The 20171-nt window shown below is 41.9% G+C and overlaps 1 protein-coding gene across 4 annotated transcripts in view; it reads left to right on the top strand.

Annotated features, from left to right (window-relative positions):
* The window catches only part of LOC122792248 (phosphatase and actin regulator 4-like), a 2537344-nt gene that overhangs the window by 2142348 nt on the left and 374825 nt on the right, over window positions 1–20171 (top strand). For all 4 annotated transcript variants that reach the window (XM_044059998.1, XM_044059995.1, XM_044059996.1 and 1 more), the window contains one exon: window positions 19349–19505. In XM_044059998.1, coding sequence (XP_043915933.1) covers window positions 19349–19505 — 157 coding nt within the window. The remainder of the gene's footprint in view (window positions 1–19348; window positions 19506–20171) is intronic.

The following is a 20171-nucleotide window of genomic DNA, read 5'->3' as shown; positions in this document are numbered from 1 at the left end:
CACACACACACAGACACACACACACAGACACACACACACAGACACACACACACAGACGCACACACACACAGACACACACACACAGACACACACACACACACACACACGCACCTACCTCTGATAAATGATGAGCTACAAAGATATAAAATAGTTTTTCAGCAGCAGCCAGTGGATTATACACTGGAATCAGCATTCCATGTCTATCTGCAGATACTGATTTTATGTTTAAGCTATAAAAAATAGATTATATGCAAGAATGATACTCTTATGGTCAAACAAAGTTGTTATGTCGTTGTATGGGTGCAAGACAGATCCAGCATGTCAGTGGGAGAATTGTTGAGAGCTTACCGACAGATGTCAAGATGAGGTAGCAGTTTTGTGATACTGCAAAATCTATACATATTATGCATATAGTAGTTTCCCAGTATTTGCAAACAATATTAATTTAGAAAAACCACATGTATTAGATGGCAAGTATCAGTGGGAGTATCGTGTGTCTTGATATTTTGAGAAAGATGGCACCATTTGTTCACCTGTAGGTCACACAGCTTTTATGAAATGAATGCAGTTATGAAAAATATAGCTAATGGTCATAACTGTTGTGATGCTGCCAGCCCAGCTAGCTAGAATTTTGTAAATAATTCTATGTCATTTGTGAATACTGGTATGATTTATACAGAACTGTATGTTTATGTACTGAGCTTCAAGAATGTAACCACAGTATACCCTACTGGAAAAGGATAGAAATGTATAGAAACTCTGTATATGTGCAAATGTATGTTTTACTAGTCGTAGAAGGTGGAACATAAGAGTTAACTTGCAAAACTTTAAGAAAATAAGTTGGAGTTAGTGTTTTACGATTGTGTTTCAGTGCAGCAAGCAGACACGATGTCTAGAGCTTGAAAGTAATTTTAATTACTAGGTTTAGAATTTAAAGTGCTTTATTGCTTCCTAGCAGCTGCCTACCTTCATCTTGGTGGAGCTGGACACTCCTTGCGGTCAGTCATTCCTGCTAGTAAAGTGATTTTGCAGTGTTATGTCTTTCACAGTTGGGATGAGGTTATAGAAGGGTCCAGGCTTTCAAACCCTCCTCAGTCTTCTGGATTAATGTTGAATGCAGTCTTCACAGTGGTTTTTGAGTGCCTGAAGTTCTGCTTTTTGTAGTGAACATTGATGTCTCATTGGCAACAGTCAACACTCACTTATTGATCTTCTGGTACTAATCTTATTGCTAACCCCATGGAGTGGTATAAAGTCCCTGCCTAGCGGAGTGCAGTCTCATTTTCCTGTAACTGAAGCTGTAACAGGTTCTTAAGATGGGTGCTTCACTGACAGGATGGGGGACCCCCCCCCCCAGCTCCATGCTCCTACTTAGCGAACATAAATATTCTCAGAGAGAGGAAGAAGGGTGTGAGGGGTATTCTTGACTTGGAGAATTTGGAAAGGGATCTGAAGCTATTCTGATTCAGTCCAAACCAATTCATCTTTTGAGATGTATACAAACTGCAAGGAATCTAGCAGTGAGTCAGAGTCAAGTACTTCTCTGTTGCAGATGTTCATAACCTAGGGGAGGTTCATACTCAGAGATGCTTCTCAAGTCTTTTGCTGATGTTGATGTTTCAGGACTCTTTCCTGATGTTCTTCGTGTTTCACTGTTGCAGTCATCACATTTGTGTTATCTACCTGCAGGTAGCCCTCAGCCGGCCTGAATACCAGAGTCTTCGGATTTGTGTGTCGGATGCTGTTGCTTCTTCCATGACATCAGGTCATCAGGGGTATAAAACATGCAGCCGATGCCATTACATCAATCTTTCTTGCCGTGCGGTGCCCAAAGCAGAAGCAGTTCACAAGTGCCGGTTGTCCGAATCCTGAAATTTTTGTTTTCGAGTTTCAGATCTGAAGTCTTCAAAAAGATAAGTACCCCGTTGGGGATCCTTTTTTCTTGCTCTAACTGACGTCAGAAAAAATTAACAATGGTCTTGCCTCTGGAAAGCAAATACCTCATAGAGATTTTCATTCTTACTGCATCACCTGTTTAGGCCATGACCACGACGTCCCTCGCTGTCAGTTTTGTGCCTTGTTCAATGCCCGAACTATTCGTCATCTGGATATTTTTGTAGCTAAATATTTTCGTTCTCGATCTCCATACTTCGAAATGGCTTTGTTAAGCCATCTGACTATCGATCTCCCAAAAAAACATAAGGGTAAAAACAGAGACAGACCGCATAGGTCCAAAACTGACGACAATGCTTCCGATAAGCTAGTCGCCAGTCCACCAGTACTCAGTGAGGTGCTTTTGCAGCCCCTGATACCCGCTACTACAGATTCGTAGGCCTCTATTAAGACCCATTCAGAGTCCGGTATGCCGTGAGATGCTTCTTCGACTATGGAACCTGCGGATGTCTCTACCTTGGATGGGTCCAGAGCAGCTGTGCAGGCACTGGCTTCTGAGGGTGTATTCAGGCCTACCAATTTTCATATCAAACCGACAACTTTGTTTCAAGCTAAAAATACTGAATTCCTCAGGCCTAAAGCTCACACTAAGCCTAGAAAAACGACGACCAAAGCACATTCCCAGGCCCATATGCCTCAAAAACAAATGATTAGAATGGCTGAAGACCTTATTACCTGTAAGAGACCTAGAACTGATTTTCTTTCGATTTTTCTGATCAGGAATCTGATTTCTCTTTTCCTTCTGACTACCAGGATTTACCTTTATCTACTTATGAGGATTCTGATGCAGAGGATTCCATTCCCTCTGCTTCTCCTCCAGAAGATTTTTCTTTTGATGAAACCTTGCATACCCTTAGGGAGCATTTCCGCTGCGAAAGCCAGGACTATTCTCAATCCAAAAAGAGACTTAGGGAATTTTTAAACCTGCCTCAACACAGGCCTCTAGCTATCCTTCCTGTTCTGGAGATTGTAGATGTTATTTTCTTGGAATCCAGCCTTACCCCAGACACTTTGCCTCCAGCTCCCAGGAAACCTGACCGGTACTACAGAGTACCTGACTCTCACAAATTCCTTTTCAAGAATCCTGCGTATCCAGAGACCATTTCCCAAGGACCAAAAGGCATTAAGGCTACTGCTGCCAAAAATCCTACCCCTTCTGATAGGGATTCTAGAGCTTTAGACAGATGGTTAAGAAGGTATATACTTCTGCCACTTTGGCCATTAGGGCTTTAATTTGCCAGTTTCATATGTTAAAGTATCAGCAGCATATTACGGGCTTAATTAAACAGAAAATGATTTTGATTCCTGACTGTGCTGAGCACAAAGATTTACAAGAGTTAATGCATTCTGCTGACCAAGTATTTAAACATAATTTGCATTGTGGTTTTGATGCTTCAGAAGCATCTTGCAGGGCTGCCGTCACTGGGTCTGTACTTAGAAGGCATGCTTGGCTTAAGGAACAAAACTTGCCAGATCATGTTAAAGCTAAATTACTGTATGCACCCTTACACCAAGAGCACCTTTTTGGCAACAAAGCAGAAGTCCTCAAAAAGATGGAGGAAAAAGCTAAATCTATGCAAACTGTTAAAGATTTCTTACAAGTACAGCCACCTAGATTCAGTAGGTATTGGCCTTCAAAGAACTGGTCCTTTCCAGTCCCTTCCAGGCCTTCTCAGTCCAAACCCAGGAGCAGCAGACCACCAAGACCTCAGTCTTAGGCTATGCACAGATCTAAGCAGTGGGGGGCCCCCACTTCCAAAGCAGGGAGTAGTAAGCCTCCCCCCTATGGAAAAATGGCACAATGACTTATCCTTACCCCTGCCAAGCCTTGTTCAACTTCTTGCTCCCTTGGGAGGAAAGCTCACCCTGCATGCAAAAAACTGGGAACTCATTACCCAAGACAAATGGGTTTTAAATGTAGGTTTCCCTAGGATACAGATTCCACTTCCACTCACTCCCAACTCCAGGTGGATGGCCAGACCTTCCCCCAAACCAGTGGGTGGAGGCCCAAAACAAGTGCTCTCTCTTCTCAGTATCAGGGCTATTCAACCTGTTCCAGCAGAACAAAGGGGGCAAGGTTTTTATTCAAGACTGTTCCTGGTTCCCAGAAAAGAAAACTCCTGGCATCCTATCCCGGACCTTTCTATTCTCAACACATTTCTGGTGGTTCCAAAATTCAAAATGCTAACTCTTCAGCAGCTTCTTCCTATGCTAACCAAGGATGCCTGGCTGGCAACTCTAGACTTAAAAGAAGCTTACCTGCACATCCCAATAAGGGAATCCTGCAGAAAATTCCTATGCTTCAGGGCAGGCTCCATGTACTATCATTCTCTGCTCTGCCCTTTGGCTTATCGACTGAGCCCAGGGTATTTACAAAGTGCCTAGCTCCTGCCATTGCATTTTGCAGGCAGAAAAATATTCAGATTTACCCATATTTGGATGATTGCCTGATTCAGGCAGAGAGTCAGGACTTGCTGTTACAGCACCTGGCATTTGTAAAGAGACTTCAAACTTCACTGGGATACACCATCAACGAGAAGAAATCAGTTATTACCCTGCCAACAGATTGTATTCCTGGGAGCAAGCTTGAACACAACTTCCCAGATGGCATTTCTCACTCCAGAGAAACAAGTTCATTTGACAAACTACTTCAGACTACTGGCCACAAAACCCCAGTTATCTGCAAGGAAAATCCTGCAAGCCCTGGGGTTCATGGCCTCTTGCATTCTGTTAATTCCATATGCAAGACTGCGTATGAGGAAACTTCAGTGGTACCTAAAAAGCCTATGGTGTCAACATTCTCAGGACCTGGAAACAATGATTCCTATTATCCCTTGTCTAAGGGCAGATTTCCTTTGGTGGGCAGAGGCCTGCTACCACAACAAGGGACTCCCTTTCACTCTACCCCCTGCTGCCCAAACCCTAACAGCAGACGCATCAGACTATGCATGGGGACTTACATGGCAGGGCAGTGCATTCAGGGCAAATGGAACCCAAAACAGATGCATCTGCATATCAGTCAAAAAGAAATGTTAGCTGTACAGAATGTTCTGACAGCCTTCAGAGACCTTATTCTTCCAGAACAACTATTGGTAAAGACAAGACAGCACCACAGTTATGTGGTACATAAACATGCAGGGGGGAACCTATTCCTACCCACTCTGCAGACTAGCCATGGCTCTATAGAACACGGCCTTGAGCCACCAAGTGAACCTAAAAGCTCAATTCCTGCCAGGCAAACTAAATTCACTGGCAGACAACAAGCAGAAATCTCATGGACCCACACGAATGGAAACTGGAACCCAAGATATTCAAGCTCTTGAGGAACAAATGCAGGACTCCAGAGGTAGACCTGTTTGCCTCCCCTCAGAACTACCATTTGAACAAATTGTGCACCAGAACTCCATACAGTCGAGCTTAGAAAGTGGATGCTCTGTCCTTTACCTGGGAAAGCCTCTCAGTTTATGCCTTTCTCCCTCTGCCTCTCCTCTCGAAGGTTCTACTAAAGATAAACAGAACAAGCCAAGGACAATACTGATTGCACCATACTGGCCACGCCAGCACTGGTGTACCCCCTTTTGTGCAGTCTGACAGTGCTACAACCTTGGCACCTGCCTCAGACCCCTTCCCTGCTTTCCCAGCAGGCGGGCCAGATTCTGCACCCTCTGCTTCAAACCCTGAACATTGCAGCCTGGCTTAATTCCCTGACCTCTCCTCCAGCAGCCCTCAGTAAGCAGGTGCTGGATGTCATTCTTGAGGCAAGGTGGCCTAGTACTAGAAAATCCTATTCAGAAAAGTTGAAAAGATACTGTTCCTGGAGCCAGGCTCAGGGGATAGGCACAACGGTGCCCAGCATACCTCGTATTCTAGATTATTTAACAGAAATGCTCCACAAGGGCCTATCTTTCTCTTCAATTAAGATTCATGCCTCTGCCATATCAGCATATTATAATACTGATCCACCCCTCTTCTCTCATCCCCTGCTAAAACAATTCCTTAGAGGGGCCAAAAATTTAAGACTGCCCAGAAAGGCTCCCACTCCAGCCTGGGACCTTAACTTTGTATTGGAAAAACTCACTCTTCCCCCCCTTTGAACCAGCTGCTACAGCAGAGTTGAAATTCCTTTCTTGGAAAACAGCTTTACTTCTAGCCTTCACTTCAGCAAGAAGTGTCTGAATTGCAGGCCCTCATGGCAGTGGAACCCTTCATTATCTTCCATGCAGACAGCGTTTTCCTTAGGACTAATCCTTCCTTTATGACCAAGGTGATGTCTAGTGTGGCCCTAAACCAGTCCATTCATTTGCCTACTTTTTCCCCTAATCCTCAGAATAAAGGGGAAAGGATACTGCATTCTCTGGATGTACACAGACAGCTTGGATTCTATTTGGACAGGACTAAGCCTCTCAGAAATTCTGACCAGCTGCTAGGGAGCTTTGCTGTAGGGGCAGAAGGGAGGCCATTTCAAAGCAAACCATTTCCAAATGGATAGCACATTGCATCCATTTCTGCTACAAACACCATGGAAAACCTACCCCACAGGGGATAAGAACACATTCTACCAGGGCTACATCTACCTCTACTGTATTTCTCAGAGGAGTCCCTACCAGGGACATCCTGGAAGCTGCGACCTGGAGCGCTGTACATACTTTCACCAAGCATTACCACCTGCCTATCTTTTCTAAATCCAGAGCTGGATTTGCCACAGTAGTTTTACAGGGCCTTTTTGCTAGCCCTAATGCTATAACTACATCCACCCTTCCTTAGCTTTGGGAATCAACCCAAATGTGATGGCTGCAACAGTGAAACATGAAGAACATAGTAGAGTTGTGTGTACTTACCATAAATGTAAATGTTCGAGTGTATTCACTGTTGCAGTCTTGGTTACCCTCCCTCCAGCCCCCTGACTTCTTTCCTCCTTGTTTGGCATATATTATATCATGTGCATTTCTTTTTTGCTGGGGGTGTTCCATACCATATAATTGCTGCCTATTGTGGGGCCACCTGACATCTGGGGCAAGAAAAATGGATGTAATGGTGTCGGCTGCATGTTTTATACCCCTGACGATCTGACGTCATGGAAGAAGCAACAGCATCCAACGCACTAATCCGAATATTCTGGTATTCAGGCCGGCTGAGGGCTACCTGCAGGCAGATAACCCAAATGTGACTACTGCAACAGTGAATACACTCGAACATCTACATTTATGGTAAGTGTACACAACTGTACTTTCTGAGGCTTCTGTGAGTGTTGCACCTCAGAAATTATTTTTTTCCGTGTTGATGAGTGCTTTTATCCATCTTCTGCTTGTTGCAGCAATCTGGGGAGGGGGCAGATGATGGTAACATTCTGTTTCTTGTGATAGGTGAGATTTTCCTCCTTTTTCTCTAACGCCTTGCCTTATTTTAAAATTCAGAGAAGCCAATACAAAGCTCATTCAGACTGCCCTCTGTTTGCTGAGGGTGGTGAGGCTTCAAGCTCTCAAATCCTTAAGAGTACAGAAAGCACTCTTATGTTCAAGCCAGGGGGGAGTGCCTTATAAATGATGCTGCAGCTGGCTGCACTTCAGCCAGGGCTGTTAGTTTTGCTGTTGCTGGGTGGTCTTGATGAGGCACCATAGGTGACTGAAGGTATCAGATTTGTTATGTGAAACTTTCTCCATTTTGGAGGCAAGATAGCTTCTACTGCTCAAGTTGAGTAACTTGCATTTGTGCCTGACCTGTCTTAGGCATCTGTATGATCTGGTTCTCAGTCAATCCACCATCATACACATGCTAATGATTTCTGCTTATTTTTACCATGTGGGAGAGCAAGAATGTTGCATAGCAGTGGCTGGCTAAGTATTTCCTTAGAGTTTTTGCATCTCCATCATCCTTTGAAGAACCTTCTCCCCTCCTTTGGATGCAGTTGTGATTTACATCCTGGCTGTCTTCCATCTGAACTTGCTGGTTCATTGACTGAAATTTTTCCTCAGCAGTATGCTTTTCTTTTCAGGTATTAACAGGATTTCATAGTTTAAATCCCATATTGGTAGATAAACCATATATGGAATTTCACACAAATGAGGATTCCTTCAGTACTGACCTTTATTTCCTTCTAAAAGTGTAGTCAGTATTGCCTCCAAATCAGCATGTTAATTTCACTGTTTTCTTTCTAAGGCATAGCCTAGAGGAGAAAGAGTATAGGACACCTAGAACATGCACCACCATTTCAGAGTCTAAAGCAATTGCTTGAATTTTCTGCAGATCAGAACAGCTGTTTGTATTTACTTTAGAGGAGCTGTCATCAAATGTATTACTATAACTGAATTGTCTTTTACCAACACCTGGTGAACTGCCTGTTGAAAAATGTTGCCGTTAAAAGCCGTTTCATCTGATTACGGATGCTTCCTGTGTGTTCTTCAAAAATGTCTTCCTTGACATTTATGCTGTTGCTGCTTACTCATTGGTTTACATTTTAGTAAGCTTGGTCGCTTGAACTTGGCTTCAGTAATCAGACCTCCTTTTACTTTTTTTTCCCCCCAGGATTTTGTCTTCCATGTCTTTGCCTTTTGGTCACTCACTAATTACCTGTCTCCTCAGTGGTTTTTGCACTGTTTGGAATTTTTTCTGACTGTTGACCTAAAAGGGAGGGCCCCTTAATCACCTTTTCACCTTCTTGAAACTTGACATTCTCTCCATCTAAAAACTCTGTTTGGCGGTCCACATATTTCTGGCTACTGTATGTTTGCATATCTTTGTACATTAAAGATTTCTCCATATTCATTTTGAATGTTTATTCAGGGATGGAATGGGGAGGGGTGAATTGTGCATGTTCTACTACAGAGTATGGCGTTATGACATATGCAGGTCGAGGTTTTATCAGGACTCAAGACAAAAATAGCTTGACTTACAATAGTAGGAAAGGATTTTTGAATCTGCTGAGGAGGGTTTCGAAATGGGATACATTGGATTCCTGTTATGTATTAGAATTTCTTGGAGGGGGGGGGTCATCATTTAATGTAGAATGCTTAGTATTTCAGCTGAGAATTGTTTAGTGTTAAAAAAAAATCTCTCTGTATTTCATACTGTTGAAACTGCTTTTTAGAAAGTACACCATTTCATTTTGAAAGAGAAGGACAATCAAGTATAGATGTATGCCAGTGTGCCACAATAGTATTACACCACAGTGAAACATATAAAATAAATGATGATAAGACTAGTGCACTAATGGGTTCTGCTGCTCCACTTGTCTCGCCCAGAATGGCAACAAAATAATGCTGTCCAAATATGACACGAGAAGTTACAGGAACAGATATAAAATTAAAGAATCAAGGCAGCAGTAGGAAAGTAGTACTTTGCCAGAATAGGGAAAGGCTGTAGTTTATTCAAGTAATTGCAGGATATGAAAACCAGTTTGGTTAGGAGAATCTTTAAATTAAAGCGGAAATTGTTTCTTTTTCTAAGGAAAAGGTCGATGTGGTGTTGCCAGTCTTTATTCTCACTGATGGGTCACATTCAATGTGTCGGATCTGTCTTGGCCTTTCCAAAAGCTCAAGGTCTTCAGCAAAGCTTGTTGGCATCCTTCCCTACCCATAATGCAGTTCCCTAACTTCCTCAGATCGTATTTGCCACGCTGCGAGAAGGATCTTCTAGCAAGCTCCGGGCCAAGTTTTCTATTATATTTACTATCTTAATCCCTTTAGCTAATATTATTTTTGTTTTCTGCAGTAAAGATTTTTTCCTTGTCTTGTATTATCTCCTTCCCTAGATTAGTGTCACCTTTTCTCTGTCGGTTTCCCCTTTCTGTTGGCTTCCATTTAAATTAGAGGGTGTCTAACTCGCACCTGTTTAAGTTAGAGGGCATTTCTTTACCTTTCCTTCCTTTTAATCTCTTAATTAGCTGCTTAATTAGTTAGTGTTTGTTAGTAATTTCTTCCTCTCCCTTACTGGTTAGCATCCTTTTTACAAATGTTTTAATTGTAATATGTGTAATTTCTTAATGACTGGGAGTAGAGAGTTAATAGTGGGTGGGTATAAAATTAAGATAAAAGGAAGATACAGCTGTTAATCTAGATTGATTTATTTAGCAATCTGTTTGTCCTGTAAGTCTTTTTATGTAGGGTGCACAACAAGAGAATTAAATAGGAGAATATACGAGCATAAATATGCTGTCTCCACGAAAGATGAAAAAAATGCATTTGGCAAGCATTACAAAATTAACACTGCATGCCATGTAGACTTCAAATTTATTGTATTAGATGAAGTGTTAAATTTTAATAACAGATTTGATGCGGAGGAGGAACTCTGGTGGAAAGAATATGTATGGCAGGTAAGGCTTAATGCATGCTATCCACCTGGGTTAAATGATCTGATTTTGTAGTGTACCTTATAAGGAGGAAGTTGCATCAGTATTAATTGAGTCATGTGTTGTTTTTAGAATTTGTATAAATATTTGAATGTTTTAGATGCACATTATTCAGTCTGAGGAAGTCCTGTATGGATGAAAGTGTTTGCTGTGTATTGTGGATTGTGAAATACGTTTATTAAACTTGGTGAACTACTTGGCTGTTACCTGCGGTTCATTTGGTGATTTGTCGTGTTCTAGTGAGGTGTGTTTCTCCGATTTAGCATCCGTTTTAGTTAGAGGGCGTCTAACCACAGTCCATTTAATATATATAAAAAGAAAATGTATCTTCCTTTCCTCTCTGTTTGGTTTGTAGCTGTATTGTTAGTTTTTTTGTGGCTGTAAGTCTCAAACATGTGTATGTTCGGTTTGGGGCTCCTTCACCTGCAGTAGTCCTGTTCCATTTGCCACACGTTCAATCAGAGAGCGCTTATGGAACTTAAGAATAAATTGATCTTGAAGGGGTTATTGAAATCCCTGTTTTCTGAGGCTATTTCCTCTGCTTCCTCCTCCCCGAAATCAGAGAAAGCGGAATGTCATTCTCTGGCTTCAAAATCTTCTTTGGAGTTGAAACCAAAACAGCCAAAGATGTCCACTCTGACTGAACCTTCAGAGCAGGCAGGAACCTCCGGATCAAAGACTTTATCGGAGTTGAAAGAACCCCCCCCCCCCTCATCTCCAAAGTCTACTACTACAGACTCTTCGGCTCCAAAAGACCCATTGCTAACTGAATTTCGATACGAGCTGATCTCCAGCTTTGGAGGCAATTACTTCTCTACTTTCTTGGCCATTCTTGACCAGATCCAGATCATGGACACTGTCTACTAGGTCAGCTAGGAGTCCTTCAAATGAAGATGCGGATAGGGTGGTACAGAGGCTTCTAAAGATACCTGTCTTGGCCAAGTTACTTTTGGATCTGAGCCCAAAGGAGTTTGCTCAGACACAATCTTCCCCTTCGGTGTTTGCTCTTCCTCCAATTTGTCCTTCGGTTTCAGAGCCAGAAGACACCGATATCCAACTTGTGCCTGTATCTGGTTCATGACCCGTTGGCTCCTCATATCCGGTGTCAGGAGACATCTGGGAGCCAACACTCGCCGTTCAGGTCCTCAGAGCTGGCTCTGATCTCCTCAGGTCCAACCTTGCCTCACTGGGCGTCAGCTAGGATGGTTTCTGCTCCTACCTCAACTTCATAGCCTCTGTCTTCTGCTCCACAGATTCTTTTGGCCTCAACTTCTTGTTTGTTGGGTCCAGGGAGTTCTTTGCAGCAAGGGCAGACTGCCTTCGAAGTCTTGAGGAGGGTGGTGACTACTGCTCAGTCTCAGGCATAGCCCTACTCGAATCTTCCTCCCTTGTTGGGCCAGGTGTCTTGCCTACTCACTCCCATCCACAGGACTGCAGGGATCCCAGATCTCAGGATGTCCCCCAGGGGACTCCCCCCCCCCCCCCCTTCCGACACTTCCCAAGAATGCTCCACTAAGGAAGGCCCTAGGAAGAGAACATGCCAGAGGAAGCATCTAGACTCTCCAGAGGAGTCCGTCATTTCCAATACTGGCCTTGATGAAGCAGAAAGGTCCCCATGGTCACCTCCTGAGGATGTCTCCTTTGGAGACATCCTAGAAATTTTAAAACGGAGAGGTAACTGGCAGTTCTCCTCCCTTTCTGCAGGGAGATCAGTTTACCTGAAGGCCTTTGGATCTCACCCTTCAACCTCTCGGGTGACCCCACCTTCCAATGAGCTTATTGAGTTAATCTCTCTGAAGGTTTGGGAGACCCTAGATTCCATAGAACCCACTCCTAGGAGGCCAAACAAATATATTACAGCTAAACTGTATAAAGGCACCGGAAACCAGCTGGTCCACTCACCAGAAGTTTAATCCAAAACACACATGAACACAGTAACTTAAAAGTACAAAGCACATCAAAGCACCTAACCGTTGTAAAAACAGTTACCCTTACGTTTTCGTCTTACAAATTCATCAGATAGGCATGCACTGTCCCAAAATTCATGTTAAATACATTTTCAAATGGAAATTAACCAGTAAGAAGCATTGATCAATTAACAATAAAGGTTCAGTGTAAATGAATTAAAATACAGAATATATGAGACAAATAAAACTTTGACATATAAAATCAGTCTTAAAACTTTTGTAATCGAAAATGCATCAAATGGGGTGTATTGTATAAAATTGTCCACATGAAATACTTAAAATTCTTATGATATAAAGCAATAAATATTTTCTAAAAACGTTTATGTAAAACCATGTAAGAAATAATGAAATGAAGTAGCATGAAACAGCACCATCTAGTGGAAAAATTGGAATAACTACATAAATCAATGAACTGACTGTAAAATATATATAAATGTATATATAAACTTGTTCTAAAATTAATTTAATATAATAATCATCATTGTACTGTTGTAGTTTATAATTTGGCAGATCTGAGTTTCAGAACTGGCTTTAAAGATACCATGTCATTTAACCCTGGATGGTTACTGGCATCCAACAGCAATTGCCAGTATAACTCCCTGTATTCAAGCCGGGTCTCCCAGGTTCCTCCCCTGTGGGGTAAGTAGGTACAACTTCTATCACAAAGAATTTAAACTCAGCATTTACACATACTTGTGAATGTTTGAACAGGGCATTGTTGTCATTTTTCTTTCTTGTATCATACCCATGCTCATATATTCTTTGTTTTAACTTTCTCTCTGTCTTACCCACGTAGAAAGAGTCACATAACCCGCACAGGGCAATGTAAACAACACCTGTGGTACTGCAATTTGCAAACCCTTTGGTCACAATAGTTTTGTTTCTACATTTTAAAAACAAAACATCTCCATTCCAGATGTTACAACATTGAGGACAGTTTCCACACTTGTATGTTCCTTTCTTTCTACTCAAACAAATGCCATAGTTTTGGTTATGTGAACCTCCTTCTAGTATATTTTTAATATTTCGACCTTTTTTATATACATATTTAAGTGTTTTTTCAAATATGTAGCTTAAATCTGGTAACCTGACAAACCTGTTCCGTTCATTGTTTATTACCCTTTTCACTACATTACTTTCACCACTATAAGTAATGATCTGGGCAGATGGAAATTTACCCCAGTCATCATCACCATTAGGTGTGGCCATATCCAAAGAAGGCAGAGTTTTACCCAAGATGGGAGCAAATCTAGGAGCCCTGGCCTCCATGATTTCTGTATAAACTTCAGTTAACAAGTCACCAGGATAACATCTAGCCTTCAACATTTCCATAATGTATTTACATTCATTCTGAAAATCCTGATCATCAGAGGTCATTGTATTAGCCCTCACCAACTGACCTTTTATTTACCCCTCTTTTCCAATGTGGGCCTGGGCGCTAGTGTAATGTAAATAGGAATTAGAAAACGTCTGTTTCTTATGTATCCTGGATTTAAAACCATTGCCAAACCTCTGTATATTAGCATCCAAGTAAACCAACTCAGTGTTGTTTATTTGATATGTAAATGTAAAAAATGAGTAGTGTTAGTAATGTATTCCAGAAATTTCAGAAATTTATTTTCTGGGTTGTTCTAAAACAGACATATATCATCAAGAAAACGCCCATAAAGGTTCCAGCAACTTTTAAAATCTGAAGCAAAAATGTATTTATTCTCCCAATATAAAAGAATGATGTTTGCATAAATGATGTAATCCTCTTGGTGAGGTGCTTTTGTGGTCTTTCCAGCTGTTGGAAGTGTCTTGTGAGGTACATCCCAAAACAGACATATATCATCAAGAGGATTACTGGCCTCAAACAAATGTCCTATGCAGTCCGATTGAAAAAAACTCCAGCTGTACTCAGTGGCATATCGCTTACTTAGAGGTGATCTCTGCCTGACTTACAAAGCCATGTCCAACTCAGAATTGATGGACGTGCTCCACCTAAAGAAATCCAAGTCACTGCGAGCCAAGTGCTCTAGTGAGCAAAACCTTGCCACAACAATAAATAGAACATGCTGGAGGGATAGATTCCTGTCACAGAGACTCTCCATTCTTTGGAACAAAATTCCTAACTACATTAGGCAGAGCACCTCACTAACACTCTTCAAGAGAAGCCTTGACGAGTGGATGGGTAACAGAAAATACACCCCTGGGATCACTTCATTGGCTCTGCTTGACAGAGGCTCAGTTAATTAATCAATGGGGTGGCGAAAGCTGGCACACTCTGGCTAGGCTTAAAAATGCCCTCTGGCAGATAGCCTAGTACCTACCTATGAACCTATATATATATGTTACAGTCAGTTCATTGATTTATTTATGTAATTGTTCCAGTTTTTCCACTAGATGGTGCTGTTTCATGCTACTTCATTTTATCATTTCTTACATGGTTTTATATAAACGTTTTTATAAAATATTTATTGCTTTATATCATGAGAATTTTAAGCATTTTATGTGAACAATTTTATACAATACACCCCATTTGATGCATTTTACATTATAAAAGTTTTAAGACTGATTTTATATGTTAGTTTTATTTGTCTCATATATTCTGTATTTTAATTCATTTACACTGAACCTTTATTGTTAATTGATCAATGCTTCTTATTGGTTAATTTCCATTTGAAAATGTATTTAACATGACTTTTGGGACAGTACATAGCTGCCTGATGGTTTGTAAGATGAAAACGTAAGTGGAACTGTTTTTACAACGTTTATGTGCTTTAGTTACTGTGTTTGTGTGTGCTTTGGGTTAAACTTCTGTTGAGTGGACCAGCTGGTTTCCGGTGCCTTTATACAGGTTATCAGTACTTTTTGGGCATTTTTTACCACTTTTATTTGTTTATAAGTATATTACAGCTCCTAAGGTTCAGGCTTTCCTAAACAAAGGTGTAGCAGTTGATGCCATGGTCGTGGCGGCAGCCACGAAAAAGGAACTCTTTGAGACCAGTTCCTCTATCCATCCTCCTAATAAGGATTCCAGGACTATGGATAGGTATGAGAAGCACCTCTTTTCATCAGTGGCTTTTACCTTACAGTCGCTGAACTACTTGACTCATTTCACCAGACTTCAGAAGGACCTGTTAAAGGAACTATCAGACTCCCTCCAAGGAGCTGTAGCTGATGCAGCAGCAGGTAAGGTCGATGCACAGCTCGCTACCCTGAATTCACTTGTCAGCTCATCCATGAGACTCATTTCATATGCAGTAGATGGAGTGAGTAGGGCGGCGGGTTCAGGCATCTCTATCAGGAGACAGGCCTGGATGTGAGTTTGCGATTACGCAGAGCCTTTCAGGTCTTCGTTTGTCAATGCCCCCTTTGATGGCTCATCTCTCTTTGGGCCTAAAATAAAAGAAACCCTGACCAGGTGTGAACAGGAAGGTAACACCTTGTCTTATCATTGGAGTACATTTTTCCGCACCTACCAGACCATTCCTTAAGAGTCAAAGGGGTAGTGGAAAGATGTGGTTCAAGAAATCAGAGCTGTTACCCAGGCACAAAAGGTGGTAGTTTCCCCAGGGGCAGAAAGGGAACAATAATGGAAGACTCAGCCCTTGTGGCAGAGGAGCCCCGCATAATCAAGACTCCAGAGAATCTTTCTTTGGCAGACCCTTTTAGCACTCCTGAAGGAGTGCCCGACTGCTCACCTGGAGGCAGTCGGGGGGGGGGGGGGGCGATTGTCACTGCACCTCAAAACCTGGCAAAAGATAAACGACAAATGGATGCAGGACATTATATTTAGGGTTATATGATTCCTTTCTCCTTCCCCACTCCCATAAACAAGTCAGTTCTAGACGTTCCAGCCAGCCAAAAGCAGTAAGCAATGGTAGAAATTAAAAGTTGCTATGAAAAAGTGTTATCCAAGAAGTCCCCACAGAGCAGAGAAGATCTGGAACTTAATGCAGATTCTTTTTAGTTCCAAAGAGAACAGGGGAATGGAGACCAGTCTTGGATCTCAGCAAACTAACTAAGCAAATCTGTGAAAAAGACCAAGTTCTGGATGGTGATAACTGTAGTCAATACTTCCATTCCTGGAAAAAGATAATTGGATGGATGCATATTATCACATTCTAATGGAAAGGTGATCCAGAAGGTTCTTGTGCTTCCAGCTAGAAGCCAGTCACTTCCAGTTTTGAGCTCTGCCCTTTGGTCTCACTACAGCCCCCAGTGTGTTCACCAAATGCGACGCCAAGGATTGAGTGTTTCCGTATCTGGATGTCTGTAGCATCTTCTGCTACAGACCAGGGACTATACACTTCAGGCTTGCTCTTCCCTAAGCATTACCATAAATTATGACAAATCTGCCCTAGAACCACCTCAAAACTTAATATTTATAGGAGCAGAGATAAATACAACCACGCTGATAGCAAGACTTCCTCACAACAGAGTGCACAATCTCCGTTACTTGTGAAACTTGATCAGGAAAACTTGAGCCACTGCAAAACAAGTGCTACAGGTTCTGGGGAAGATGGCAGCATCTGTCGTACTTATTCCCTTAGCCCGCCTGCATATGAGGTACTCCAGTGGCTACTTTCTACACAGTGGTCAATCCTGGAATTATCAGTGTCGCACAAGATCCTCATAACCAACTCCTGCAAAAGGATCTTGAGTGGTGGATTCACTCTTCTTCAGTGTCTCAGGGCTGTCCCTTTATCTCCCCTCAACCCCAAGCCATGGTGACCACAGATGCTTCCCAGATAGGGTGGGGGGGCATTTCCTGGGGAAGACAATCCAAGGCACCTGGCAGGAGCACAAGGCTCACTTGCACATAAACTTCATAGAGATAAGGGTGGTGCTCTTGGTGTTGCAAGCATTTCAGGACACTCTCTGTCTAAGAACGATAGCAATTCAGTCAAACATGTCAGTAGTCTGGTACATAAACAAGGAGGAACCAGATCTTACCCCCTTTTTCGAGAAGCTCTGAGGGTTTGGCAATGGGCAACAATCTCCAACCATTTCCTGATTGCAACGCACATCCCAGGGAAATCCAGCGTGATTGCAGACAAACTGAGCAGGGCCATTTTATGGCTGCATGAGGGGTCCCTCAATCAGAAAGTTGCGGAAGAGATTTTCTGAAAATGGGGCCAGCCTTGCTGCAATCTCTTTCCATCACCCATCAATGCCAAATGCAGCAACTACTTTACCTTAATCCTTTCTAGGGGGAGTCACCAAGGGATGCACGTGTTCACGACTGGCCTCTGGGACTCCTCTATGCTTTCCCCTCAATTCTCCTGATTCCCAAGTTAATACAGAAAGTAAGTTTGTTGGAGACTACGGTAATCCTGATTGCACCCTGTTTGCCTCGTCAAATCTGTTTTCCTTTTCTTCAGTCTTATCTTCTGGATGAACCGTGGTTTCTGGACCCAGCTCCAGACCTTCTGATACATCCATCGGGAATGGTGCATCCCAGCCTACACAACCTCACATTGACAGCTTGGCTTCTCCAGTTCCCTTAATTGCCAGGTTTCCTCCTTCAGCAATAAGACATATTTTGTCGTCTTCCCATAAAACTTCTACACAAATGTTGTACAAGAGTAAATGGAATACGTTTGTAATGTGGATGAGTGTTAATCAGATGGATCCTTTTTCTGCATCCATACATCTATATTGGAATTTCTGGTGAAACTTTTGTCTTGAGGGTTCTGCTGCTTCTACTATTAGAGTTCAACTGGCAGCAATTTAAAATTTTCATGTGGGAGAAAATGGCACTGTGATTTATGTCGCACAGACTTTGTAAAGCCTTTTTGAAAGGAACAACAATGATAAGACCTCCGTACAAAAATCCATCTCCTCCCTGGGATCTGAATTTCATATTAACAAACATCACTTGTTCCTCCTTTGAAACTTCGGCCACATGTGATCTAAAGTTTCTGTCTTGGAAAAAAAACACTATTTTTAGTGGCTATTACCTCAGCCAGAGGAGTTTAAGTTGCAAGCCTTATCTACCAAGCCCCCATACTTGGTTTTTCGTAAGGACAGGGTTTATCTATGCACTAATCCATCCTTTCTTTTAAAGGATGTGTTAGAAAGTAATCTAAACCAATCTATTGAGCTGCTAGTTTTCTTCCTGAATTACCTGAACAAAGATGAATACTCTCTTTGCATCTTCTGGACGTACATAGACAGTTATGCTTTTACTTGCTCAGAACTTCAGGATTTAGAAAATTGGATCAACTTTTTATTTCCTGTTCTGAGATGAGAAAAGGTCAACCAGTCACAAAGGTTACCTTACCTAGATGACTCACATTTTGTATATACTACACCTACAGCTCTAAAAACAGGTCTCTTCTCTTCCCTGTTAAAGCGCACTCCACCAGGTGGGTAGCTACATCTGCAGCTTTCCAAGCAAGGTTACCCTGGGACAATATCTGTGCTGCAGCTACGTGGGAAAAACCTCATACTTTTATTACTCAGTACAAACTGGATTTTGCCTCCAGGTGTAGAGCCTCTTTTGGTTCTATGGTTCTGAGGAATATACTCCCATGAGCCACCCAAGACTCAGGTTGCTTGGGACGTGGTCCCATCAGTGAGAATAAAGGCGAGATTGACAACAACACATAAAGAAGTTATGTACTTATAACATTTCATGTGTGTTCTCCATCTCAACCTTTATTCTCACAACCCACCCTCCATGTCCCCTTCCAAAACTCCTGGGAGACGGAGTAGATGTTTGGCCCATTGATAAATGGTAGGTACTGTGGGTATTATTTCGTATAAAAGAAGTTTTTGCTCGCTTTCTGATTTGATGGCAGGCAAACAAGATCTGAGGAAGTTGGGGAACTGCATTATGGGTAGGGAAAGATGTCCTCGAGCTTTGCTAAAGATCTCAAGCTTTTGGAAAGGCCGAGATGGATCTGACAGATCTGAACCAACCCATTAGTGAGAATAAAGGTCGAGAAGGACAACACACATGGAACGCTGTTGTAAGTACATAATTTCTTTTTTTTCATTGATGTTAAAACTGCATAGTTAATTTTCTTACATCGCCAGTTAAACTAGTATTTTGGAAGTGAGTTATTACACATCTGCTGTAATTTGTCTCTAGATTCCCTAGCAAACAAGGTGAAACGGAAAGATACACTGGCTATTAAACTAAGCAATAGACCTACAAAAGAAGAGTTGGAGGAAAAGAATATCCTGCCAAGACAGACAAAGGAGGAAAGGCAGGAGTTCATGCAGCAAATAGGAACAGCTCTGACCAGGTAAGAGTTTCTCTTCTATCATAAACATCTTTATTAAATAATCATATTTAAGCTGCAACGAGTTCACATTTTTTTGTGTCTTTCGGCTTTTCCCGGTTAGGGATCACCACAGCGGATCTCCGGTCCACTAATGATTGGCATTAGATTTTTACGTGCTGGCTTGCCGGGCCTAACGCACAAACTTCAACGAAGGAACGCCCATTCATGCATACATTAATAAAAAACAAGCTATAATAGTTTCCATTGTTATGCAGAATACACATGTATTTTCTTTTTAACTACTTTTCATTCACTCCAACATGATGTAAATAGCTCAGTTCCTGCTCCCCCTAAACTTCACTCCTCATGCTGAACAGTACTCTGCTAGTATTGGCTCCACAAAATTCCATTTATTTCTTTAAAATTTACTGCTTCACTTTTCTAAAGATATCACCTCCAGTTCTTTTGTCTCCTTTACAGTGTTCCGAGTTTCCTTTACTCTTGGTTTAAATTTTGATTTCCAGTTTTTGGTAATTGCATTTTTTTTGTAGCCAGTAGCGTTAAACTTAGAAAGGCACTGATATGCCCAGACAATTCAGGTCATATATCCTAGCTCAAAATATTTATTTCCTAAGTTACTACCATGTCTTCCCTCAATATTTCTGCCAAAGTACTCTGTAGAGAATT

The sequence above is a fragment of the Protopterus annectens genome, chromosome 1.part2 (assembly GCF_019279795.1).
Source record: "Protopterus annectens isolate FY-2018-M chromosome 1.part2, PAN1.0, whole genome shotgun sequence".
NCBI classification, from domain to species: domain Eukaryota; kingdom Metazoa; phylum Chordata; order Ceratodontiformes; family Protopteridae; genus Protopterus; species Protopterus annectens.
Note: the sequence above shows the minus strand (reverse complement) of the source record. Positions and strands in the feature narration are given on the sequence as shown.